Genomic DNA, 27,229 nt, shown 5'->3' with positions numbered 1-27,229 from the left:
TTAAAATGTGTCTGTGCATATACCCCAGGTAACAAAAAGAAGCCCTGAAGTGGTATGACTTTTAGGGTGGTTAAAAAAAATAATTTCTGAAAGTGCAGCCTCTCCTTCCTGTTCCTGAGGGCAGTGCTTGTTTTGCTGATGCTTCTCCTTTCCCACCTCCTTGGAGGTACTGCTCTTTTTCAGGAGAAGGTGGAGGCTGACAGAGATTTTATGTTGACAGAGATTTACCCTACAGACTTGGAAATCTTCATCTGCATTGAAGAGAACTGGACAGACTTCATGGCTACAGATAAATCTGGGATGACCCTAAAGTGTGGAAGGACACAGCTGGGTGCAGAGGGGTGGTACCTTCTAGCCTGGCTGCAGTGCTCGTTCAGCTACAACAGTGGCAAAGCACTAAAGCTTCAAACCACACCACCATTCCCTGATGTAATGAGGCTGAAATGGGAATAATCCATGAAATGGAAATGGAGTAATAAATGATACCTGTGTGTTTGCAGGTTTGTTGACAACCTGTGCAGTGCAATAGATGTGTCTTACAACAAACCAAGGGGCAAACACGAGAAGCCAGGAGGGAATTAAGTACTTTTTAATCAGACGTTTCTCTGAGAGGAAAAACTGCTTTGCTTATTTAAGATCTGTGGTCTTGGCAGGAAATTGATTTTTAATCTCCAAGTAGGTGCTGGGATTTAAAATCCAATTATTACAAACAGCTGTCTGAACCTGGCAGGCAGCACACCTTGTGTCCTGTCCTTTGTCAGTCTGTCGCCCTTGCAAACTCTTCAGTGGGCCATCCTTCCCTTTTCAGAGTCTGGCTCTTGTGTTCTTGGCTACAGGAATTGAATGGTAATCAAGGCTGAGGTGAGTGGTGGAGGTTTGTTTTATTCCCTCTTCATTTTATGTTTCCTGCTTTATGATGCCTTCTAGATCCCTTTTATCACTGTCTTACTGTAGGATGTTAGGGCAAGTTTGGTTTTGTCCTCTCAGCATCTCTGGTTCACTTCCTAATCCTTTTCCTTGGATTTTCCTTTTCTGTTTGTCCAAGTGCAGAAGTTCCTCGTTGAAGACAGAGCACAGGTGAGAGGTGTCAAGGACCAAGGAGAGGAGGTTTCAAAACCAAAGAGTTTGTTTTGCCTGTGCTCACAACAGGAGTTGGAGACAGGACACAACCGCCTGAACTCTAAAGCCTTAGGAAAAGAGAAATTCCAAGCAACATTTACCCTTCGTTTTTCTTTCAATTTTCTCTTAAGACATGTACTTCAATATCTGTCTTAAAACTCCTCAGCAGCAGCATGACTGCTAACAACTCATTCGGTCCTTGGCACCAAGGGGCTGGAAAGGAAACGTGATTGGTTTTCAAAGTTTTGAGAACTCACAGTAAGGGAGTGAAAGTGTCCAAAGGAGGGACACGGAGATGGGGAAGGGCCTTGATTGGAAGCCATGTGAGGACACTGAGGGCACTTGGTGTGTTCAGCTGGAGCAGAGGAGGCTGAGGGGAGACCTCAGTGCAGTTCCAATTCCTGGGCAGGGGCAGAGGAGGGGCAGGGACTGAGCTCTGCTCTGGGGGGACCAGGGACAGCAGCCAGGGAATGGCTGGAGCTGTGTCAGGGCAGGCCCAGGTTGGATCTCAGCCAAAGGTTCTTCCCCCAGAGGCTGGTTGGGCACTGCCCAGGCTCCCCAGGGCAGTGGGCACAGCCCCAAGGCTGCCAGAGCTCCAGGAGGGTTTGGATGATCCTCTGGGGCACAGGGGGTGACTCTTGGGATAGGCCTGTGCAGGGCTGAGGATTGGACTGGATGGTCCTTGAGGATCCCTTCTGACTCAGCGTGTTCTGTGATTCTGTGAAATAACCTTGACAAAACCCTCTGAATGTGAAGCGTGGGACAACATGTTTGCTGGACATTGGTTGTTCATTTGTTGGTTTTCCCTCAAAGCTGAATTATTTATTTAGCTTCAGCTCTCCCAGCATTGGGTTGTTCAGGGGAGTGCCATGGGCTTCCCAACCCACCCCAGCACCTCGCCAGGTGATGGTGCTGCTCCTCTGGAGCCACCAGCTTCAGTCCTGGGGTGAAAAGCTGCATCAGGGGCTGTGTTTCAGAAGTGAGTGAGTGTGAGTGAGTGTGACTGAGGAAACCTTGTCTGCATATTTTTGGGTACATGCTTTGTAAAGATGCACAGTGACTCATCTGTCCTTCTTGAGTTGGATGAAAGCTCTGAACTGAAACAAGTCTCTTCCCTTGACCCTGCTGAGATCAAACTCCTCTGGTTTATGTACCAAGGTGAATGGAAAACATCTGATTCCTTTATCAAGTTTTTGAAAACACTTGAGAGTGGCCAGGCCAGCAGCAGTGCCTCTGCTTCCCACTGGTGCCCACTCAGCTCCTATTTCCTGTGGAATTTTATTTTTTCTGTCTTGCAAAGCCTGTGGCACAGTGATGACATGATCTGTTGCTGCTTTTCTCAATCCTGTGATAATACAGATAAGAATAATCCAATCCATCTTTTATTGACTTTTCCTTAGGATGACTTATAGGTGATGCTCCCCAGGCTATTTTTCTGCATTACAACCTCTAATATTTTATGCTATATAAATATAATAGCATATATATATAAAAATATATAGGTTTATGTAGTATTTCATTGCTATTGAAGCTTTATTTAAACTCCTTTCTTTTGGAAACAACTTGCTTTTCCATAACAAGTGTTACAATATTCTCAGCATGCTGGTACTGTCAGCTGTCTCAAGGCTTTTCTTTTGTTCATTGGGATTTAAAATGCTACCAGTTAAGTCTCCTTTGGGGCCAGTTGCTTTGCCTTTTGGAAAAATCCCTCTTCTATGTGTTGGGCATGGTGCTAAATTTAATTTAGCATGTCAATTTGTCTCTCTAATTCCATACATTGATTGCTATGATTACAGATTCTACACATTAGGCACTAAACTTTGCAAAGCCTTTCATGTCTGTGGTGTTGGGAGCAGAGATGAAGCTCTTCATAAAAATGAAACACCGTGGAACACCTTTTGGGGCTTGGCAAGTAATTCAAAGATGAGCTCTAGTAAACAATCCTGTTCTAAATTCAGCCTTCTGATTTAAGGCCAAATATTGGTTGTTTTAAAGCATGGCAGTACAATCAGGGAAGAACTGAGTCAAATCCAGTTAACAACTCTGAGGCAATTGGTTCTTTAGTTTTCCTTTTTATTTCCCTAAAGAACAGCCAGGCAAAGCCTTGGTAGCAGCTGCAGGACTATTATTATTATTATTATTATTATTATTATTGTTGTTGTTGTTGTTGTTGTTGTTGTTACCTTTCTCTTTACCATACAGACTTGGCTCAAGAGCTGCAATGTTTCCATGCTGGCTGATCTCCATACCTTAATTGTTTAAACAAACAAAAACAAACCCACACCGAAACTTAGCAGTTCTGAAAGCAACCATTATTGCTGGTACTGTAATACATTTAATTTTTCCACTAAATAACGAAGGTATTGAAAAAATTATTCTGTTGGAAATTATACCATGGAAAGTGGATTTTGAGCTGTGGAAAATGAGACTCAGCCATGAGAGCCTCCAACATGAGTTAAGGGTTCAGGTTTAGCCACAGGGCAGGTCTGCTGTGAATTTCTTTTTAAACAGCAAGCTGAATATATATGATTTTCATTAGCAAGTTATATGTTCATACCATTATTTAGAATGTGGAATCTGTCTTTACATATGCACGCAAAACCACACCTTTTTTTCCAGCTAAATATACATTTCGGTCTCTTCTGATTAACAGCTTTATACAAAGAGAAGAATGCGAGTTGTGTTCCTTCTAGTATCTACCATCTGCAAGTTCAGAGAGAGATGGATAGATATTTAAAATACGGACAGATGTTTGAAATATAGATATTATTACTATAGATATTTTAAAATAAAAATATTTCTTAATAATTAATTGTGTTGGAAAGAGACAGTCCTTGAACTCGCTCCTTATTTTGAGTCTATTCTTAAATCGTTGTAAAGCGTGTGACATGTGACAAATTAAGAGATAATGAAATCCTTACTTTTTGTGCCAGGGCCTGTAACACACAGAAAGATACTTTTAAAATTAAATTCACATGGCTGTTACCAAGGCTACTGAACATGATGGTTTTTGTTTTCAAAACCTGCCAAAGAACAGTAGCTCAGAGCTGTTCTCGCATTTTGCATTTTCCAGAGATTCTCTGGTGTGAAAGTGGCCATATTGCTGCAGCAGCAAATCCCTATATATTAATTAAAGTGCATGAACGAGACTTTTTTTTTTTCCCGGTGTATGCCACAAATAAAATATGCAAAGCACTTTCTTAAGGAGCATCTGATGTGTGAATGGCTCGGGCTTGTTACTTGGGGAGTTGGTCTCTGAAGCAACGCGGCCCAAGCCAGCAGACAGGAGGAACATCGGGCTCCTTTCCTGTGTGTCCCTTGAGCCCCCACTGCTGAGCCTGCTGCAAACCCCTCCACGACTCCTGTGGGCACCTGCATCGTGCAGAGCTTCATGCAAGAGTTCCTGGATGGTGCCGGGAGCTCCATCCCCTCCGGGGTGCGGGAACGCCGCTCCACCTCTGAACAATGCTTCAGCACTCAGATATGTGGCATTGGCATCACTGCTGCTGGATATTTTTTCCCGTGTCACCACATGATGCCTGAACAGTCAAGCCTGCTGTTGGTGGTGTAGCTTTTGCTCCAAGGTCCCCCAGGGCAGGTTCATGCTCAGCACAGTGGCCCTGCCCCGCTGTGACAGTGCTGGGCTGGCAGCAGGTGTGGGAAGGGATGATCCTTTGGACTGTAACTTTGATGCCTCGTGTGTTATGTGGGGGTTCACCTCACCCAGGCACAGCGACAGCAACAGGTCTCCTCACTTTCTCTTGATTTCTCCATTTTGATTTTGTGTTGGGAACTGCCCTACTTTTGAAATGCCTAAATTTGTATGTCTCTGGTGGACCCTCATGGCAACTAAAATCAGTATTCCGGAGCTGTGTCTGTGCTGCTTTCCAAAGCTGAGCAAATATGCTGCCAGAAAAAAAAAACAACCAAACAACCAGCGCCTTATTTTATATTTTATTTCTTTTCTTTTTTTCCTCTTTTTTTTTTCTTAGGGAAAAACTAAAAGCTACAGATGCCACAAAGGGTGTAGCTCATTTTATGGGCTTCGCTATTGGAGCTCTAAAAACATATATCTTTTTTTTTTTTTTTTTCCAGAAACTTTTTTTTTTTTTTTTTTTTTTTTTTTTTCAAAAATCAGCATGTAAACAAGAAGCCAACTTCAGCCTCAGAGGTTGTTATTTCCTCGCTGCTCTTTCGCTCACCGGCCGCCAAGAGTGGCCCGAGGAGGCCTCCTCCTCCTCAGCAGCTCCACACTGAGGGTACACCACGAAACACAGCTTCTGCCCCCAGCACGTCAGGGACTCTGCGAGGAGCAAAGCACGGGGGGTTAACGGGGGTGCTCGAGCCCTCCCAGACAAAAGTGTGGTGCTGGGGGGATGCTGCACCCCCCCAGCCCCTCCAGCCCTTCCCATCTGCGGCTCAGTGACCGAGGGTTGTGAAGCCAGGGCAGATTAAATGGGGCGGATTTAGGGGCACCTTTCCCCAGTCCCTCACAGAGCTGCCCATGGCAGGGTTGGGATGGCACGGGGTGGCTGCCAGTCCTGCTGGCACCGTGCCAGCCCTGCTGCAGTGGCCACTGGCCCCGGGGAGCTGCTGGAAACCCTCTGGGCAGAGCAGGGGGCTGCAGTGTGCTTGTCTGAACGTCCTTGCCCTGCAGCAGAGCGATGACAAGCCAAACACAACCAAAACGTACCGGGCTTATGGGTAGTTTAAGTTTTATGTGTAAGGCTTTCTTATCTTTGGAGTTCATCACGTTCCCCGGGGCTCGTGGGGGGGATGTGCTGGGGGCACAGCGGAGGAAGGCAGGGCAAGGGGGAGACAAACCTGCATCCCAGTCCCTTTGTGAGGGCTCATTTGGCCTTCATGTGCCTAAGGTGACACCCCTGTCCCTCTACCCTGGGACAGGCTGCTGAGAGCAAGCTGAGAGGGTGGGTAATAATTGCACAGGGGCACGAGAGGAGGCAGATGCACCCAGCAGTGAGCAAAGAGCTGCCCAGAGGGAAGTGCTGCCTGCCTGCTTTGTGCCTGGGCTGAGAGGGGTGGCCAGGCTCGGGCAGGCAGGTCCCTGGCTGTTTTAGTGCCGCTGTGCCAGAGGTTAAGCAGACCCCAAGCACAGTCAGTGGCCCTGAGAGGGCAGTGAGGCACACAGTGCTGGCTTACCTATTAGCCTATTTACACACTTTGGTTTATTTCTCCAGTAGACTCCAAGGAAAAACACTGGCACTCCAGTTAAAATGATAATGAGTCCAACCCCACAGACGACAGGCTCCGAGTATAAGCTGAAGATCAGCAGAAATGCCCAAAACGCCAGGTAAGTGATGGGGATGAGGAGGTTCACCTACCAGGAGAGAGCAGAGCAGAGCACGACTGTGCAGAGCAACAGCAGTGGCTGACTGGTTGTGGGGGGTTGCAGGCAGTGCTGTGGCTTCAGGACCCCCCCACAGGTTGTGCCCCCATTCCCTCTACCACTGTTTTCCTCTCTGCCCATCCCGACAAGTTCACGAGAACTCGTGCATCCCACTTCTGCACCAATGGCACTCTGGGACATGCTTTGGGACCTTAAAACATTCATACTACTTCAAAATAAAATAAACTGTTATTCAAAACAGGACAGTGGAGGGTTTGATGTTCCCATCCCACCCTTTGCATCACCACTGCAACCAAGAAATTTAGCTTTAACAGCGGCACCTTGATAGGTCTGAAGATTTTGGGTTTCCTCCAGCGTAAGACGATCAGGCCTATAATTGTCACTCCATAGCAGAGGTAGTTAATAAAGGACACGTAGTTGATTAGTGTGTATGTGTCTCCAACAAGCATGATGATAAGCGTGGCCAAGCACTGCAAAGAGAGGAGCACAGTCTTCCTGAGCCTTTACTAGAAAAGGTAGCTTAAAAACAACAAACCAAAGCAAAAATCCCATTAAAGCATTAAAACTCCTTTCGTTCATGGCCTCTGCTGGGCATCTGTTGCCTCCTGTGGCTCGGTGCATTATCCCTGAGCTGTGCCACCAGGGCTGAATGAGGATTTGGGGTTATTCGGGGCATGCTGAAGCCAGAGACCAGAGGGACTGTTTATAAATACCCTGGGGTGCTGGCAGAGCTGTCTCTGCTGCCCATGGCCAGGCAGGCAGGGCTGGGAGGACTGGCAGAGCTCTCACCCCACCCATTTCTGTTAAGTGTTTTAAAAAGCTGTTGAGCCCTGTGGTGAGGACTCCAGGTGAAAAGATTTCTTGCAGACTTAACGTGTTCTGTTCAGGGGACTCTGTTGTTGCAGGTGGCCTGTATATTACGAAGCATTAGAGGTTTGCCCTTTCCCCCGTGGTGTGTGTCACAGCTGATCAGGACCATCAGTCTTATTCGTGTTTGGCAACTGGCAGATGGACTGTAGAAATTTCCATACTTAACTTGCTTTTTTGAACTCTATGTCTGTAGAGCCAGGAGAGCTGGCCTGGGGGCCAGGGTGCTGATCCTTGAGTCCCCCACCCAGGGGCTGAGCTGAGCCCTCAGCTGCATCACATACCAGTCCAGTGAACACTGTCTGCTGGGGCCCAGAGCCTGGGGGAAACTAAACATCCAAACCCCTCCAGAGAGCACTCGGGATTTTGGCCTGGTTTACTCCAGGCTCTCTTTTTGCTTATGTCCGTTCTTCTTAATCAGCTGTTTCAATAATAAAGTCCTCCCAGGAGGGAAGGCTTCTGCACCACCAGCACCAGGAATTAAGCACCACCACAACCAAATGCCCCTTTGGTCCTGCTGTTCCCCTGTTCAAAGCCTGGCAGGCTTGGCAGGGGGGTTTCAACACCTTGAGCAGTCTCACCACACAATGGGTTTAAAATTGGACACAGTTTCACACTGGTGTCATTAACATGGTCTCTACTTTCCCCTGACACGGTGTCACACACATGTGCAACCCTCTGCTGCCACTGAAGGGCTTTGCAGTGATGTCACTCAGAGCACAAGGTTCCATGTGTAGGTGACACTGACGTGTCACATCTGCTCATGGTGTGAGTGCTGTGGCTGCAGAGGGGTGTGCTGCTCTCCCACAGCCTGGCCACAGCCACGTGGGGCCAGTCACTCCCCACTGCCTTGCAAAAAAACCCCCAGTCTGTTTATTTTACATTTAGCTCGGCCCCTTGATTTTTGGAAGTAAAATAGTAAATTAGTAAAAATGAAGGTCTCACTGGTGATGTTAAAGTAGCCTTTTTCCATGTACAGAGAACCCTTTCTCCATGCAGGGAGGTGGGTTTGTTTCACTGGGAGGGAAAAGGAACCTGATGTATTAATTAGGTTTGCCTAAAGTCCAGCCCTGTTTGCTCCTGTAGCAAAGGATGAATTGATGTGCTGAGCTCCTTCTGGGATTTGCACTGTGGTTCAGGGGGGATGGTTGGAGCAGTGCAGGGGGCTGTGCCTGATGGATTGGTCAGCTCACTCTGGTCAGGGCTGTTCTGCAGTGAATCAGCCTCTGGGACTCAGTGTATCATTTCAGCCCATGTATTTTTAAGGACAAAGGAGTTCTGCTTCATGGGCACCAGTGGAGCACAGCTGCCCACTGGGATCCTGTGGTGCCCTGGGGCAGGGCAGGCACAGGCAGTTTACCCCAAACTCCCAACAAGCAACAGTGAGATGTTTGTGATGGGGCTCTAAACCCAGGAATGCTGTAAAGCCTCAGCAAGATGTGTATTTTGTCATAGAATGGTAATTTTACAGGAGACTTATTTGGTGAGATTTTGTATGGGTGTATTGTGCCAGAATTGCTGTTGGAGCCAGAAGACATGTAAACATGGATCTTCTGAGTGCATCTGGGGTGGTTTTGATATCAGTGGCAAACTTGCAGTTGGCAGCCATTGGTGCAGCCAAGATTTCAAGCCAATGCCCTTTGGGGAATTCCCTCACTTGGGCTCTTCAGCCAGGGACAACCACACTGGGAACCATTTTCCTCTTTACCATCTCCTATGCCCATGACATAAAACCCATTGCATGTTCTAATTTCACTGCTGGTAAAAGAACATGAAGATCTTTGTTTCAAGTAATAACTTCTGTAAGTCATTAGTACTGTGGAAATTCACACTGCCTAAAAAGTGAGAGAAACCTTCCTCCCACAGCAACACACCAGCAACTGGACCAGTCCCACGCCCTCTCAACAGCTGGCCCATGAGTGTCTGATCTTTGCAGGTGACCCGATGTCTGCCTGATGTACCATTCAGCAGATGCATTATTCAGGGACACTGTAATCATTGCCTCTACTTAATTTTTTGGCCCATGGAAAAGAAATATCTGTGTCCCTCAGAGAGCTGCCTAATCACCCCTCACAAGGTGTCTTGATTGTTGAGAGTAAGTAATTTTAGGAGCACTTTGTCTGCTCCCTGGGATCCACCATGTCTCCGGATTTGGTGGCAGGATCTAAAGCTGCCCTGCCTGAGTGGGATTAGCAGTGACCATGGGGATCTCCAAATGCTTGTGGGAAGCAGGTGAAATTGGTCTGAGGAGCTCATCTTGTCTTAAATGCAGTAGGTAATGAGCTTACACTGCAGCTCAGGTCAGGTTTGAGGGAAGCCCTGCAGGTGTCAAGGGGATTATTTCCGAGGCCGAAGGCTGCTTCTCCCTGGGGCACTTGGACCTGCTCAGCTGGCACACACCAGCAGCACTCCAGGCCTGCTTGCTTCTCCTCTTCTGGGGTAAAACGGCCTCTCCAGGGGGTTTCCAGCTCTCCTCTCTGCGATTCAATGTTTCCAAAAGCAGGTTACACAGTGACAGAGCAGGGGCAACACTTACACAGAGGAGCAGGGCAGGAATGGGTGTGCAGTTCTTGACATGGATCATGGCAAGCAAACTCGGCAAGTGGCCTTCTCGGGCACCAGAGAAACACAACCTGGAAACAAGAAGAGTAATGATGAATCCACTGGGTGTGCAACAGGCTCTCCAGTCCTTAGCCATATAACACCTCATCTCTTCCCATGGAAGGGAGCTGTGGCTGAACTGGGGAGACAACCAGAGACTGCCTGAGTCACCTGGTGAAAGGTATTCAAACTAGACCCCCTTCAGCACACAAGGCCTTGAACAGCTAATGTTACCTGTGAAATGACCTGCTCTGAGGTGCTGGAATAGCTCTGAAATCTGCCCTGTCCCTGCCTGCTGGCCAGCATTGCCTCTTTACCCAGGGAGGGATGAGTACCCTGAGGGTTGTGTGGATATTTCCAGCGTCAAAAGGGTTTTGGGTGAGGTTGAACATGCCTAAACATTTTAAATGCACTCGTTACATGTGCTCTCAGATTTGTTGCATCTCGTTATACTCATGAAAGTGCTGAGATAAATAACTTTCCCAAGGTACTTGAGTTGCTTCCTCAAAAAACATAATAAAAAATTATAACTTTTAAATTAGGTTCAGAGAGGTCGGTTATTACAAATAGACTTTACTGTCTACAATCTAACAGACTATATAGATTCTGGCCCCACTACCAGCAGTATGCATGCAAAGCACCTTGCTTCCAAGTTTTTCCAGCATGGGTGTGAAAATGCCTGTAACTGGGAACAGCACCAGGCCCTGAAACTCTTCTTTCAGCTAAGCACAGTTTAGCTTGTAGTTACTGGAACTTTGTTGATGTAAAATTACTTTGGTTTCACACTAATGCTGTGTTTGGCTCTTAATGTGAATTATTCCACATCTGCAGGCACTTCCAGTAACTTACATAGATTAATTTGCAAGAGATTTCATGACTCAGTATTACATTTGCTGGTTTGAAACAGAGCAATTCATCACTGATTGTATCCAACACGCCCAACAACGACCTCGTGCTCTACAACATCCAAAATTAGCTAGCATTTCTTTAGCAAAGGAAATTAAAACAGCCCCTCCCCAAATCAGATAATGTTCATAAAATTGTACTCCATCTAACCTTGATGAGGTAAAAAGGTATCCATTTATTCCTCCAAATGTAGATAGGGCCACTGAGACTGGCATAACCCAGGAAAAATAGCCCAGTAACTTTTCACCAAATGTCTAAAGCAACAGAAGGCAAAGAAACTGAAATACACTGCAAAGCACAGAACCGAAATCAAAGTGTGTTCGAGACGTCCAGGGAATGGTTTTACTTACTACCGCCACAGCGTTGGAGGACAAGAGCTCTTGGGGTGACATGGCAGTGAAATAGGCAATGTTGGTGAACGTGTACACAAATGTCACCAGTGGGATGGATATGAATATGGCACGAGGTAGGTTCCTAATAAAAGAATTGGGAGGGTAGATAAGCAATGACGGTCACGCACAGAGAGATCACAACAACCGTGTCCGGCCCCGGGGGAGCTCACCCGGCCGGCTTTGGGGGAGCTGGGCTTCCGTGGGGGTTTCTCTGGAGAAGTTTCCCTGCTTCCAGGGGCTCTCTGACCCACTGCAGGGTGGAGAAGGCTGAAAGTGCTACAAAATGCCATGTCTGCAGGGAGCACCCTGGGACAAACATACCACGAGTTCCCTTTGGGCTCTTGACTGGGACTGGTGCAGCCTGTCACTGAAAAAAACAAAATAGCCATTTCCCAGAAGTTTTGGGACTTTTGCCTTAAATGCCTTGCTTTGCTTTACCTTCACCTGCTCTGAAAAAGAAGGGGGTCCTGTTGTTCAGCTGCTGCCTTGGCCCATTGTGTGCCATAAACCTGGTCTGGTCAAGGCAACAGCGTGGCAACTTGCAGTAGTACAGCTGTGCCTGGTCTCCAACCCAGAGACCTCCTTAGAGGAGGGCACCTGGTCTGTTCTGTAACTGACAAAATAATGCAATTTTTCTCTGTCTGTCAGATTTGGAAAAAAGGTTTTAAAAAGCATATTTAACCTTCGTAAATTTGAACAGACTTAGTAAAAGTGGGAAGTGGTTTTGGTTATCCAATTGCTTTTTATATTTTAATTTCCCCTCAGAGGCTGCAAAAATCATTAAAAAAAAAAAGGCTATTTGTTCCAATTTCTCTTTATTTCTCAGCTAAGGCTGTAATTACCTTGTTTATGTCATAACTTACTATTATTCAGCTTTGAAATTGTGGTGGTCCATTAAAATGTTGTTGTTTATTAAGAAAACACATTATTAAGAAAACACATTTCTTTGTTTCTGCCAAGATCTCTGGACATGCATTTTGCCACTCACTGGTGTGCAGAGCCACTCATAAGGCTGCAACTTTAAGTCATTTCTGTCCAGGCTGTGTAGTAGCTTAAATTCCTCATTGTCTAATTGCTGTGTGCATTGGATGCCCAGAAATAACTAACACTCCAAGAGCTGCTCTTGGCATTTGTCATTGCACTTCATCAGTTCAGAAATGTTGAAACACTTGAACCTTGCTAAACCAAAATTCCCTTTCCCTCACAACCTGCTTGTGATGAATCCTTTCCAAGCCCCTTCCCGTACCCAGGACCAGCAGTGACCCAGTGTCAGCTGCCTTGGCTTTCACTGCACAACTGATCTTCTCTTTCAGGTGTCTGTGGGAGACCCCCTTTGGGTGAAAAAGCAAAGCAACTTCCAGGATAATTCAACATTTTTCTAATAGAGGTGATTCTCCCAGTAGATGTTTGTGTGGTATCTCCTCAATGGTTAATTTTCTGCTGCAGGAGCACTGTATGACTGAGTAGTGCCATAAAGATCCTGCTTTGTCTGTAGGCTGCCTGGATTCAGTTAATACTTTGTGCTGTGTATTTTTAATTTCACTGTTTCTGTAGCTTGCCTGCTATCTGTTCTAAAGAAAAATCTTTCTCCTTTAGAAGGACCAGTCCCACAGACACAGAATAACATCTCTTGAAATGAATAATTCTACCAGATGACTCCAGTGCCTCAGCACTCCAAGAATATGTGGATGGCATGGAAATGGATACTTGCCTGCGGGGATCAACCAGTTCCTCTGTCACGTAGTTCAGGAAGTTCCAGCCACTGAAAGCAAAGGACCCTTGAAGAAAAGCTAAAGCTAAATGCCCCACGGACGGAGTCATCCAAAAATTGAATGCATTGCTTGGCGTCAGCTCTTTGTAGTTTCCTGCACAGAGAGCACAAGCAAGAGGTTAATCCACCCCTACCTACCAGAGACACAGGAAAACAGGTTAACTTCTGCTTTCAGTTCTTTATTCTTTATTCCTTACTAGAACGGAGACTTCATGCTCTTCCTGTCCCCATGGGCTGGCATTGCACTCGCAGTGCTTTCTGCAGGACAGGGTCCTGCTGAGGGATGTTGGGCTGTGTGGGCACCTTGTCACCACTCAGGGGACCCTTAGCAGCCTGCCCTGCCTGAGGGTGGCTGTGTGGGCACCTTGTCACCATTCAAGGGACCCTTAGCAGCCTGCCCTGCCTGAGGGTGGCTGTGTGGGCACCTTGTCACCACTCAGGGGACCCTTAGCAGCCTGTCCTGCCTGAGGGTGGCTGTGTGGGCACCTTGTCACCATTCAAGGGACCCTTAGCAGCCTGCCCTGCCTGAGGGTGGCTCCTCGGCAGTGTAAATTCCTGTCTGCTCTCAACGCAGCTCTCTTTTACAAGAGTTTGGTGTTGTTTAGTAGAAATACTTGAAAAATAAAATGTCTGTGGGGCTGGAAGATCTGTCAAGATTGTAGGACTGTTACCACTGAGAAAACAAGGTTTTTGCCCTCTGTGGATTTCTTCTTCCCTTATATGACTCATCATATACATGATAAAAAAAATTGTAAATCTTTTGTGCTTTCTGCTTTTCGTTAAGTGGTGAATCAGTGAGACCTTTTTTGCCCATGTGTAATCTTAAAAGTGATTTTTTGTAGGGAACTGGACTAGTGCCTGAAATGAAGCAGGTATCTTCCTGCCCTGGGCAAGGAATTGTTTATTCATTTTGGATCCAGAGCACTTCAAATTCAAGGAAAACACAACAGATTAAAAAAATTAAGTAACTATCCTGAAACATCCTCAGCTGCCCTCCTTTATTCTATCAAATCCCATGAGGATAAAAGGGGCTTTTTTAAACTGATGCAGCCGATTTCTCCCTCCGTTTCAACACTCCCTCCTTTCCACAGCCCCGTGAGTGTACAGCCCTGAGCTCAGCTACATCCACCACACCTTCAGGTCTGTTTGTAAGGAGGAAACAGTGCAGTAAGTGGGAAGAAATCAAGTCTATCAACAGTACCATACCCATGTTACAGCTGTCTCACAGAGTACCTTTAAAGATCTGTATGAAGCCCACAATAATGATAAGGGTCAGGGCTAAGAGTTTTCCTGCTGTAAATATATCCTGAATGCGCGTTGCCCATCGCACGCTGGAGCTGTTCACCCAGGTCAGGAGAACTGGAGAGCAAAAGACTGAATTCAGTGAAATGAAATTACGTTTATTTAAGAACATACAGCACTGGAAAACACAGACTGATGAGCATGTTCTTGCAGGGAGCTCTAGCGTGGCCGGGCACGAGGGTGAGGAGGAGCATTGCCTTTCCCCAGGAGACTCCCAGCTGTGGGAGCCATCAGCCCTCACTCCTCGGGTGCTGCCAGTCAGGGCTCTCCTCAGCTCCAATAACTGTGCCTGAGTCGTGCTCAGCATGCTGGGATCATCCCCTCCTCACAGGAACAGTGAACACCTTCAGCCCTGCAGCTCTGGTTTGCTTCTGCTGGCTCTGTGAGTGACTCACGCAGAGCTGGCAGCGTGCTGCTCTGCCTGCACACTCCTTTGGGAACGTGAAAGAAGACTAGGAAGGGCTCAAAGGTGGTGGGTCACCTGTGCCACCACCGGTGCCAGGAGCCCATGGCTCTGCAGGGAGCACAGCACTGTCCCATCCCACATGCTCACCTGCTGCCACTTTCCCTGGGACCCACTGCATTTTGGGTGCTGTTGTGCCTCACTTCAGGCCACCGTGCTTGCTGTTAGGCAAGTGGAAAGGGATGTAATAACCCACAGCAGTCCCAGTGCCTGTCCTGGGACCTCCCCACTGGCCTTTTGAGCTGTGGCCGTGCCCCCAGCCTGGCTGGAGTGGCCCCTTGTGAAACCGAGTCAAGCTTTGTGTGTGTGTGAGGAGCAAATACTCACGTAAACACACCATGGAGAGGATCCTGGAGGCATTATAGGGGGGGATACAGTTAGGGAAGACGGGCTGCAGGACATAGTTTGAGAAGGTCAGTGCTATGACAGCCAAACTAGTTGGGTACATGATGAGCACCGCGCTCCACAGCAGCAGGAACCTGGAAAGACAAGGAGAAGCACAAGAAAGCAGCGCTGGGGCTGTGCTGCAGGAGGTGACACACGCTCAGCTCTGCAGCACTCCTGCTCCTGAGGCATCAGGGCTGAGCACCTTCATCCTGGTCACACCTCACAGTCACCTCCTTGTGACTGCCCTCATCCCTTTTCCCACATCCTCAGCACGATCTGGACTTTAAATGAAACATTGTAAAGCAAAGCTCGGTTTAGGAATGTGTGAAAGAGCGAGGACTATGCCCAGCAGGCACGCTTTGATTTAACTCTGTGTGTCTAAAGGAAAGCAGCTCTGTAGCTCCTGGGCTGACACAGGCAGCAGTCCCTACATGAGGGGTTTTGCAGGGCCTCCAGTCACAGGCTGGGTTTCTTGTCACCATTTGTGTTGCCTCTGTGACCTGGGCCAGGGCAGGTCAGTGTGCAGTATCCTGTGATGGATCACTCAGCTGGGGTGCACTGGCTTGGCTGTCTGCCTCCAGCTGTGGCTTAAGGGGATGGCAAGGTATCCATGCAAATATAAAGCGTGAGATATTTTGGCTTCTCATTCTGGGAAGTAGAAAAAGAAAGTTCCAAAGGCAGCAGTGGATCTGGTTAGTGCTTTAAAATATTTGAAGCATTATTATCTCTGTAGTGAGAAGTAGTCATTGCAAGAAAGTGAAGTCTTTCTTGCCCATATGCATGCACACACAGATACACTCACTGTCACTCACTCACATACATGCACAAATGTAACATACAGGGATGCCCAGCACAAATGAGGATTTGAAATGATATTTCCAAATAAGACAGGATAATTTCTATATTATGTAGGTGGGCACCAGCCCCATAAATGTGGCACAGCTGAGGGAAGCCCTCTCTGTGCCATTAATAACCCAGAGAGATGGAGTGCTGCTTGTTGGATGCTCCTCAGCCAGGAGGTGAGTGTCTCTCAGTCCCATCCTTTACTTTGCCTTGTTGCTTCTGAGGAGTATGGAGCAATTATTACCCACCAGAGTTAATTTGGTGAACTGGGCTGATACAAGATCTGGGTACCTTCCCACCTGGCACTGTTGTTTTTTACAATAAACTATGTGGTTTTTTTTTCTTTCTTTTTATTTTGTTGTGTTACTCCTTTTTTTCCCCGACTGCTAAAATTTTTTATTGAGGTTCAGAACAGTTTTCTCCAGCAATTGCTTTGTGCTATCTGGTGGTGTGAATGATGGACCCACCATCTGGGGTATCTCTGCAGACTCTGCTTGCTGTATGAGTTAACTCAGCTGGTCCTCACTGAAGAATAAATAGGACCTAAAGACTGCAATAACAATTTGCTGATAGGGTTTGGATACTGGTGGTGCTGAGTGACATCAGGTTGGTGTGTGCATGGCAGTGTGGCTGTCAGCTGGCAGGGCCTGGGCAGAGATGCCTGGGCAGAGATGCCTGGGCAGAGACCACAAGTTCTTCCCTGACATGGTTATCTTAGCCCATAAAAGTTATGCAGGCTGAGAACTGTGTTCAGCTAAAAATGTTTAATGGGAAGAATGACACAATTGCTGGCAAAATTGGCCCTTTTTTCTATGATGTGATATGAAGTGTGGTAAGTAGACTGTGGTTTAACGGGAATGGGATCATTCAATAGATTTCTGACAGTCTATTTGTTTTATGCAGCCTTTGAAATGCAGGACTGAGAATGCAAATCAAAGTACAGGCATCATTTGAGCAGCGGGGGAGAAAGTTCAAAACTTTCTCAGAAAAGATGGCAACAAAACAAGAAGGAAGCTTGCCTAAGATGTAGGCCCACTTTCATCTTGTTTCTACAGTAAGTTTTAATCAAAACCTCGTTCTGAGAAAAAGATTTGCACTCTGCTCCCTCAGCTCACATTCCCAGCCCTGGCCATCCAGCCGTGGGGCTGCACCACTGGCACTGCCCTGCTCTTGCAGTGCTGATGCTGCTGTCCAGGCAGGATGAGGAGCCAGAGGCCCAGCCAGCTGGGAATGGCTCCACCTGACTTAAATTGCCTGTGGGGAGATGGTGTTGGCTTGAGGCAGGAAGATGTCACCATGGCACACCTGGAATTACTCTGCCTGGCTCTTCAAGTGGAAAGTGGGGGAATTATTGCCCCTGAGGGTGTTGGGAGCTGAACAACTGAACCTGTCAGCTGAAGCTGAGAGCCTTTCACAGTTACCCAGTAGTTGAGATTACAAGAACATGAGAAGTTAAATCTTCTCTTGCTGCCAAGAATTGATCAGATCTTTAGAAACAGGCTTGAGGGAGACGGATGCAGAGAAAAAGATGCAGCTGCTCTCGTTTGGTTGGTTTTGGTTTTTTGTTTGCTTGTTGGTTTTTTTTTCCTGAACATTAGAGTTTGCAGGAGAAATCTGGGCTCCTGCATGTGCTGGTGGTGGTGAGAGAGCAGGTAAAATAACCTCCCTGCCTGTATTCTGAGCAAACCACAGTTGTGAGTAGCAAGCATCAATAGCTGATGGCTGGCTGGCCTCTGCTGTGTGTTTTGTTGTTGAGTTTGATCCAAAGTTCATTGAAGTCAATGGCTATCCTCCCATCAGAGTGTATATGCATGAGATAATGTCCCTAATTAGAGTCCAGCCTTGCCATTTTAGGAACAGGCTGGAATAAGTGACAATCTATGGAGCAGTGGGCTGCTTTTGGGAAGGTGTGGCATTCATGTGAAGTGCCAGTCATCCAAAACTGAATTGTTTTGCTGGTATCTCTGCACACTAATTTCCTCACCTGGAACAGCCTGGTTTGATCTGGGTCTTTAATAGTCTAGTGGACTTGGTGAAATCGGTTCTCCAACATGTATTTGGGATGTCCCTGTACTCCCATGAGGGTCTTGCATCAGATATAAAATGTTATGGAGTAAAAGCAGCCTATGAAAATATAAAATTAGAGTGTACCCTACTCGTGCATCATTAGCAAAAGAAAAGTGTTTGAAACAGATGCTGTAGCACAGCTCACTGTATCACAGGGAAAACAGAACTGCTTTAAGAAAGTTGGAGCCAGTTTGAATACTTTTAATGCTATTCTATTTGCTGAAGGACTTACTGCCTCTGGAAACTCCAGATTTTTGCAGTAACAACAAGGAAACATGGAATTATATTTGAAGCATGCTATACTTGCAGTTAGGAGTGACACTTAGCAAAACTTTGGCTGAAAACTCTCTGCTGACTGATTTTAGGAAGGACATATGTCCAGCCACCCGTCTCTGCTGGTGAAGCAGCTGTGTTAGCTGCAACCTTACTGCTGAGCATTCAGAAGAAGCTGTATTGTCAGAAACACACTTCTTTCATGAAGCTGAATTTATTCATTGTCTTCTGCAAGAATACACAGAGCTTTTTATTTACTGTTCTGGGTAATGTTCTTTGAGTGACCAGCGAGCCCACGTGTGTGTACAAAGAGCTGTGCTCAGGTGGCTCCAGCAGCAAGGGCTGTGACACATCCCCTGCAGTTAGTGTGTCACACACAATGCTATTTCAAAAAGGTGGTTTCTAAACGAAGATGAAAGCATGGGTCTGCTCTCTGGTACCAGACCAGAGCCCTCCCTCTGTGATACAGGAGCCCTCCCTCACCTCCTCCTTCTCCCCTGGCCAGAGGAGCCAAGGACTGTCCTTGCTCAGGGTCATCTCCAGCCCAAGTTTGCCATCACCACAACTTCTCAGCAGTTTTGTGCTGTCTTTGAGCTCCTGCCAGCTCAGGAGATGGCCCTGTCCTGCCTCTCTCTTTTATTCCATTCACCTTCTCACATCACACCTAAGCAATGTGACCACTGTGTTTCAGTTTGGTTGGGTTTTTAATTTATGCAACCAACTCTCAGAAGCTGTCCCCCCCTTTTTACACCAAAACCTACCTAAAGGCTTCTTGCCTAATGCAACCCTTTGTCACACTAGTGCACAGCTGACTTTTCTTGGGAGAAAAGGTAAAGTCTCTACACAGCAAGAATGGGAGCACTGCTTCCCTTCAGGTGACAGGTGGTGCTTTTTTGGATATTGCTTGAGCATTACAAACCTGGACACCAAGAGAGCACTGCCCCAGCAGAAAATCCTGCTCTGGGAGGTGACACTGTCCCCAGGCACATGCTGGGCAGTGAGTGATCACCTGGTGTGTGGTTTGTTACAGCAGCTGCTCAGCCTGGTGCTTGCTGGTACCAGGTAAATTCTCTGGACGTGGCACAGAGTGAGCTGAGGAACAACTTAAAGCCTGGTTTAGTTGTACTTGATTCCTAAGTACTCATTTTCTCCCCTAGAAAGCATAAATCTTTTGGTTTTGTGAAATTCTGGTGGTTTCTGGCCTCCTTCACAGTGATGTTCCATCACTTGTGACTGTGAGGTTCTGTGCTCCTTCATTTTCCTGGTCCTTCCTTGCAGACCCTGTTCCTGGGAGCAGGTCACAGGGCAGCTGCTGCCTGCCTGCTGCAGTGTCCTGGGGGAGCAGGGCCTTTACTGTGCAGCTCCTGCCCCTGTGAGGGAACAAACCTCGGTGGGGATGAGTTGGGATTTGGTTAACCAAGGTAAAGTTGTCACCTCAGTCTGTTCTGTGATGTCAGTGTAACTGCACAGCAGGACAGGGTCCAGAGGAGTGATTCCACCAGTGGAGAAACACTGGTTCCATGAGAACCAGCACGAGGCAGTGGCTGGAGTTTGACAAGCACCAGAAATGTGCTCACCCAGCTGGCTGGATGCTGGCTGTGCCCAGTGCCCATGTGGCTGAGGCACGAGCAGGGGGACAGGGTAACAGGGACAGCCTCCTGTGGGACAGGGTGACAGGCTGTTCCGATTTGCCTTTGCTCAGCAGCCAGCTCAACTGTTAGGAGCTTGTTTTCCCTCTCAAATGGAAATCTCCCCTTCACTTTTCTCTAGTTTTCAGTTATGCTGCTTATTTTCCATAACTAAACCACCAGCATGTGGTGTGGCCTCTCCACTTGCTGATGAGAGAGCTGGTCAGAGCATTTTGGTGCTTCTCTAGTGAGCTGTGAGTACAGGCTGACAGCTTAATTTATCTTGTTGAATACACAAAAAAGTATACACTCAAATATAAAAGATGACCTCTTCTCACTTGTCCCTTCCTACCTCAGCCATGCTACTCCACTAGTGGTGTTTCCAAAGAGAAAGCATTCCCTGGATTAGCACTCCCTCCTCTCTGTATTTACAACTCTTGGTTATTTTGAACAGCTGCAGTAAGTGAAGCAGCTTTGCTTTATTCATGGCAAGGAGCTCCAGCCCGGCCTCCCTGGTGGGTGAAGCTCCTCAATACCAGGCACTGCTCGTTCCCAGCTGGCACACGGGAATGTCACCGGGACACAGCATCGCTCTTGTCTGCCACGGACTTCACTGAATCAGTGAGGGAAGTAAAAGGGTCCATCACCTTCCCTTGGGAAGTGCCACTGGGATGTCCGTGTGGGGGCAATTTGGTGTTTCTAATGAGAACAGAAAGATTGATTTTGCAAAAAGCGTTTTTATTGACAGGTGTTTTCTCTTCCAGGTCAGGTGGCTTTTCCACGACAAACACACGACACAAACACGTCTCAAAATTAGTTTATAGAGATGGGGTACTTACCCAGCTAACCCACCAAAAATCTCTGTGACGTAGGAGTAATCCCCTCCCGATTTGGGGATGGTGACTCCCAGTTCAGCGTAGCAGAGTGAGCCCAGGGCAGCCACGCCTCCGCCAAGCACCCAAATAACCAGGGCGAGCCCCACCGAGCCGGCGTGCTCCAGGACTCCTTTGGGGGAAATAAAGATCCCAGAACCAATGATATTACCTGGAAAGGACAACAGGTTTGCAGTGAAGTAAAAGAAACGAATTTTTTATTTTTTTTTTAATTTATTTTAAAGGCAGGCAAGCCCACAGCCCCCACTCGGTTTCAGATTTCGCATGATTGCACTTTATCTGATTACACCCTGGCAAAAGTGCTGCCATTTATCAGCAATCAAGGATGGTAAGTGTGTACTCAGCTCTGCTGAAGCAAGGTAAGACTCAGGGGAGGATCCTGGAGTTTTGTGGCATGAACTTACTCATCTGTCTGCTCTCACCTGCCGTGGCCAAGTGTTTTCTCAAAAGGAGTTAGAACTGACTTTGTAGTGAAGATTTTTCATCCCCTTTTAAGAGGAATTTGAACAAGTTAAGGCCCATTTTCAGGGAGGTTGGGAGATCAAAGGAAAAATGTAGCATCATCTATAATGACGGGGCCAAAATATGCACTTGCCACCAGGACAGATTTAAGAGTGTGCTTGAAAAAGTCACCTCAAGGTCTGAAATAGTACAAATCCATTAACATTTTGTACCTGCAACACCTGTGCTGCTTAGTCATCAGCCACAGATTTTAAAGGGATAATGTGGGGTGACTGAAACATTGGACAATATGACCAGTTGAGACAATGGGAGCTGAGACAGTGCTGGGAGTAGGAAAGGAGTGCTGGATACCACAAGTGCTCTTTTTCCATGTGGGGCCAGGGCTGAGGGCACTTGGTTCGTTCAGGCTGGAGAAGAGGAGACTGAGGTCAGACCTCCTTTGAAGGAGATGTTTTTTTGTCAGGTTTGAGATTTTTTTGAGCAATATCTAAAGAGCACTGTTCCCAAAGGATGTGAAGACCCTGCTGTTGTAGGACTCTGTGGCAGGCTTTCCTCTTTTATGAGCTGGTCTTAAAATCCTCACTTATAAACTTGACTTTAAAAGCATTTCTTATCAGTGCAGTCACACAAATAAAATATTGTGTAGTTGTTAATGAGGTATTGTCACCTAAACCAGCCTCTCTGCAACCTTTGAACCTGCATGTCATCAGATTTATGCTCTTCCTCCCCTTTGCTTTATAAATGCTTTTCATCTGCAAATGAGAACTCCCTGAAGACACCCACTTATCCCAAATTTTGCTGTGTTTGGCTTCAGTTTTGTCCTCGTGTTTCTTTAAAGCAGGTGCTGAAGTGCAGCTCATGCAGCAGGTGTGCCCTGGTCGTGCTTGCACACAGCTGTGTGTTTGCAGACACCCCATCTCTGGTTTGGAATGGAATTCAGGTAGAAAATAAACAGCTCTGATGGCATAGGTGGCTGCTTCCTGGCCTCTGGAGAGGAGCTGAATCGAAGACAATAAGTCTGCAAATATACAGACAATATTTGTAAGGAATTCCTGGTTTGTGTGCATGGGCTGCTTTTTTTTTTTTTAATGTTCATGATGCACAGGTAAGGAGAAGCCAGAAATTAATGGCTTAAAGGAGATCAATGGTTGAACTCTGGAAAACCTTGTCAGCATTGAGATCTTTAGCTATGGAGAGAGTGAGTCCCTGGGAAAGACAGAGACTCTCCTGGTGCAGCTGGCATAGGCACAGAAGCATTTTCTATACATTAAAAAAAAAAAAATCAGACGAGGGATGTAGATTTAACAAAACTAGATCATACTAGAGCAACAGTAAGATTAAACGTAGTTATTCCTCAGCTGAAGTAGCAAAGGGAGCCCTAAGCACTGCTACAGCATTAATCTCAGCAGCTTGTGCTGAAGGAATGGGCTTTGATGCAGATCTGTTGCACAGTATTTTTCATTGCACTGATAGATTTGTTCTGGGTCTTCCCTACTGAGAAGCTCCACGGCTGGAGTGCAGTGGTGAAATCTTTCAAGGAGATAGATGAAGAGTTAATATATTGCTAAAGCATATTTAATACTTTATTATACCTTTTTATTTAATAGAATTTATGGGGCTTTTTGGTCATGGTTTCTGCTGCTGGCTGAAGCATTGCAATATATTTAAACAAACAAGTTTTTTCTGGAAGACTGCTGATGCCCTGTTCAAGAACTGTAACAAATCTTGAGTTTAAGCTGAAAAAAAAAAACCTGCCTTGGGAGTTTAAAAACTGTCTTGACAGTCTTTGGTACTGCTGTGTGCTGTACTTGTAACAGTTGGACTCATGCATATGGAGAAAGGGCTTAAGATATAAAAGAGTCTTAAGAATGTACATATGCTACCTGTCAGCATACATACCCATGTGTCTCTGTCTTTCAAAAACCAATATACATGGAAACATTGTGCTTTTGGGAGGAGCCAGTGGTGTTTTGGAGAGCATGCTGAAGTTCACACATGTGAAGTTCACACAGAGTGCTTTTTACCAAAATAGATCTGTAGCTTTCCACTGCCTCTTAGGGATGGGACAATATTCCCTTCTGTCAACCCCAGTACTGAAAAAAATGGGAATTGCCCAAAGACAGAATAAATGGAGCTAAATGGGAGCTAAATGAGTCCCCTGGCTCCTCTCCTGCCCTCTCCTCCTGCTCAGAGCTTTCTTTCACCTTAGTTCAGCTTTGCTGCTGGTTTTGGCAGCGGAGAGCAGGTGCCATTGCCCATCCTTCACCAGGCTCTTGGTGAGAGCTTCCATCCCCTTTTTGTTGTGTCAGGATGTGGAGGAAGGATACAATCCAAACCCAGCACAGTGTCCCTCAAACTGGTGAGGGACAGGAAATCCCAGGTGGTGTCTCTGCAGACCTGTGCTGTGTGGTGCTGGCAGGGTGACCCCTGAGCTCCACTGTGGGGTGAGCTGACCTGGGACAGGCAGAGCTGCCCTGGGCTGGGGAGGGTGGGGAAATGGGGAGCTGAGCATCAGCAGCTCCCTGGGAAGCAGTGTGATCAGGCCATGCTGTGATGGACCCAGGGAAGGGAGAGCGAGTCCTGGTGAGATGAGGTGGCAGCAGTCACCTGGCACAGGGGTGCCACAGTGCAGTCTAAATGCACAGGCAGGTAGCTGCTGGTGTGTTTTTTAAATGCTTGCACCTGGCATTGTCAAAGGCCTGAATATCTCTGTGCTTCCAGTTTCTGCCTCCAAGAAGGGGCATGGCTCATCCCTGCCCAGCCTGGTGATGGGCAGTGAGGGGCATCAGCAGTGGGGCTCTTACTCAAACCCAAACTGATTAGAGTGAGGGCTTCCTCTTATGGCAAGACTGCCAAAGCAGTCCTCCTCATCTGTAAGTCTGTCTGAGCTGGAAACAGCAGAACTTCTTTTGTTTAAGGAGAATATTTCTGGGTACATCTATCTGAAGGAGCAGAGCAAGGACCAGGCAGCATTCTGGATCGTTCTTTCATACAAACATTCATAGGATTTTTGTTGTAAATTAAGTAACTAGGCATATTTAAAACAATCTAATGTCCTCCATGGATGAATAAGTGATAAGGCAAAGTTATCTTCCAAATTCACTGTGGATTTCCCATGACTCTGCTCTTGCAACACGTGCAAAAACCATATCGGTGGAAGTGCCACACCCTTTCTGACAACAAAATGTTCTTATGGAAACCTGCCATGAAAGTGATAAACGTGCCTAAGAAGGTACCTTCTCTTCACTTGGTGTAGGGCATGTTTAAAAATAGATATGGTGGAGATGCTGGAATGCTGCAGAAAATGAGATGTCATGAACTGCCTGATGAGCAGCAGTTCTCAGGAGGTCTCACGTCCCTGAGCCAACATCCTCAGGCCAGAAGGCTTGGCAGTAAGGCAGATGTTTCACATGCACGTAGATATTTCAAAACAAGTCTTGGTCAGCAGGAACTGGAGGGAATTTGGTGAGCAGCTCTGGGGTAAGACAGAAATTTGCTGGGCAATTCAAGGAAACTGTCATTGCTGTGCTGGGTCAGGGATGATTCTTTCACTTTATTAGTGCTGGTACTCCTGACACTCACTGTGTGCATTTTTTTATTTCTAAGATGCTGGGAAAAAAACTAATTACTTCTTGTAAAACAGCCACTTTCTCTGCTCCTTCATGGCCTCTACTGGAGTTTTCTGCTGCAAAACTACCTCTTTGAACCAAAAAGAAATTAATGCTTGAATTTCATGTGTCCCTGTCATGGGCATACCTTATAAATATAATAAAGAACAGGATGTCTAGAATTATATAGCCAAAAATGAAACATGGGGAGAGATGGAATCACATGAAAAGGGCAGATGAAGTGTGCCAAGGTGGGGAGAGAGGGATGATGAATGCAAATTTGTCTGTCTGCTGGCCCAACTCTGCTCCCTTGGCATGTGAAAATGTTTCGACTACAACTAAAAAAACCCAATCACTTTCTCAGCCCTGTCATATTCCTAGCCTTAAAAAAAAATAAATCAGTTTTTTTGCAGGACAGAAGCTGTCCTCAACAACTGTGTTGTATAGCACCAAAGAGCCTTGAAAAGACATTCTGCAAAAATACTGACCAGTGGAACAAAACCCTCTTCCTGCTCTAATCAGTTGAGAGTTTTCAAGAGGTATTTAAGAGCCTTGAACTTGACAAATTAAATTCTTTGGATGGGATTTTTTTTTTTTTTAATTTTAAATTTATTTTCTTATCCACTATGAGAATGGTTTGTGTTGGGGGCAAGGAGAAAGGTAAACCTTGCAGCTATGCCTGCTTGATGTTAGAGAAAAGCACTTTTGTTCTTTACTTAGAGAAACTTGCCCATAAAATTGCTCAGGAGCTGCTCACTGGTGTGAAAAGATAACCCTGGCAGGACTGGCAGAGCCAGCAAGACCTTGGGTGATCTGCTGGTTGCAGACATTCACTAAGACCCCAGAGTGCTCTTGCTCAGCTGCACATCACTGCTGGATGTGTCACTTGACTGCAGAGGTGAAAACACCGATATTTCTTCCCTTTTTTTTTTTTTTTTTTAATTCCCCCTCCCCCCTTTCCTATTTTTCTAGGATGTGAAAAGAGCTCTCAACATTGTTCAAAAAAAAAAACAAACAACCAACAACCCAAAACAAAACATGACACTGGGTAAGATCTCAGAAGTGATATACTTCAGGCTGTTTCACTTGCCTTCTGTGTTTTGTAAACTTAGACTTCAGATTTAGACAACTTTCTAAAATGACTCATAAGGGTTAGGAACACAATTTTTAAACAAAAGCTGAAGTTCTCATGGTATTGTTATACCACTTATTCTGTCCTATTGTGAAAAGGAGGAAAAAAGGCAACAAACACCTACAAACAAGAGATGACAAATACTGTGCTTTGTATGGGGAAAAGTACATATTGCAGCAACTACAGGGAGGCAACGGCATGGATAACAAAGGAAAAAGTCCTATCAGATAGGAATTTATGCTTTTAAATTGTTTTTAATACTGAGCACATCTTTGCCCAGCTCCACTCCGTATGTGGCTGCGACCCCATGAGCCTGTTGGTGCCCAGGAGGTTGGACAGACACAAACCAGCTGCTGTAACGTGGCACTGACCCGGGGGTGAAGTGGGCTCAGTCTCTCCTGTGAGCCATGCTCCACCTCTGTCTTGATGGAAGTGGGTCTCACACCTGTTTTGGGCTGAAGGGAATGCTAAATCCCCTGTCCTTTCAAACCTCCAGCCCTTTACCTAATTATGTTTAGGATCTTCTGTGACCCGGCCCTGGGCTGGGTGTCCCACACACACAGAATGCAGATCTGCCTGAGGTCAGCACCTCGTGTAGAGCTAAACCCTTTGGGAACCATGGCACTGACCGGAATATTGGGACTTGGGGCTTACTGAAAACCCAGTGCTTTCAGTTTGCCTCTGGCTTTTGAACTGTGAGAGTGCATTTGGGGTCAGGTTTGGGTGTTTCTCAATGTAACTGTGAGAACTGAAACTTGTCTTTTAACAAAAGCTGAATTCTCATCAAAACACTTCAAGAACTGCACTTTGAAGGAGAACAGTAAATATGACTGCTCGTGAGAAAATAAAGGGACCTGGTAACATTGGTATTAACCCGGTATTCACTTAGCACACAAAGCCCTTAGGGCATCTCTTCTCTATCTCCAGCATACAATCAACAGAGACTGTAAAAATAAAGGGTCTTGCAGCCTGTTGAATGTATCCATCACTTCTTTAAAAATGGCCTTACTGACTGTATGGATGGATAAAACCGAGCAATTTCCTGTGTGGTCAGCAAAGAAAGATACCACTCATGCCTTTTGTCGTGTGTGCATTTCTTTGAAGATCTGTTGTACATCTGAAATTCTGAATGGGTCTGTAACACAGA

At 46.4% G+C, this 27,229-nt stretch overlaps 1 protein-coding gene across 2 annotated transcripts in view; it reads right to left on the bottom strand.

The window, feature by feature from the left end:
• Positions 1-5,094: 5,094 nt before the first annotated feature.
• SLC7A10 (solute carrier family 7 member 10) overlaps positions 5,095-27,229 on the bottom strand; it is a 41,016-nt gene continuing 18,881 nt past the window's right edge. The window contains exons 2-11 of one of the 2 annotated variants that reach the window (XM_027732863.2): positions 20,827-21,031; positions 15,117-15,268; positions 14,258-14,383; positions 12,965-13,118; positions 11,212-11,335; positions 11,012-11,115; positions 9,891-9,987; positions 6,808-6,957; positions 6,280-6,457; positions 5,095-5,422 (exon numbers count right to left, since the gene is read on the bottom strand). In XM_027732863.2, coding sequence (XP_027588664.1) covers positions 5,295-5,422; positions 6,280-6,457; positions 6,808-6,957; positions 9,891-9,987; positions 11,012-11,115; positions 11,212-11,335; positions 12,965-13,118; positions 14,258-14,383; positions 15,117-15,268; positions 20,827-21,031 — 1,418 coding nt within the window. In that variant the 3' untranslated portion in view covers positions 5,095-5,294. The remainder of the gene's footprint in view (positions 5,423-6,279; positions 6,458-6,807; positions 6,958-9,890; positions 9,988-11,011; positions 11,116-11,211; positions 11,336-12,964; positions 13,119-14,257; positions 14,384-15,116; positions 15,269-20,826; positions 21,032-27,229) is intronic. The other variant, XM_027732864.2, reaches the window with a different exon arrangement.

Source organism: Pipra filicauda, unplaced genomic scaffold (genome assembly GCF_003945595.2).
Source record: "Pipra filicauda isolate LSUMZ 115617 unplaced genomic scaffold, ASM394559v2 scaffold296_size2174093_pilon, whole genome shotgun sequence".
NCBI lineage: Eukaryota > Metazoa > Chordata > Aves > Passeriformes > Pipridae > Pipra > Pipra filicauda.
This window is presented reverse-complemented; position numbering and strand designations above follow the sequence as displayed.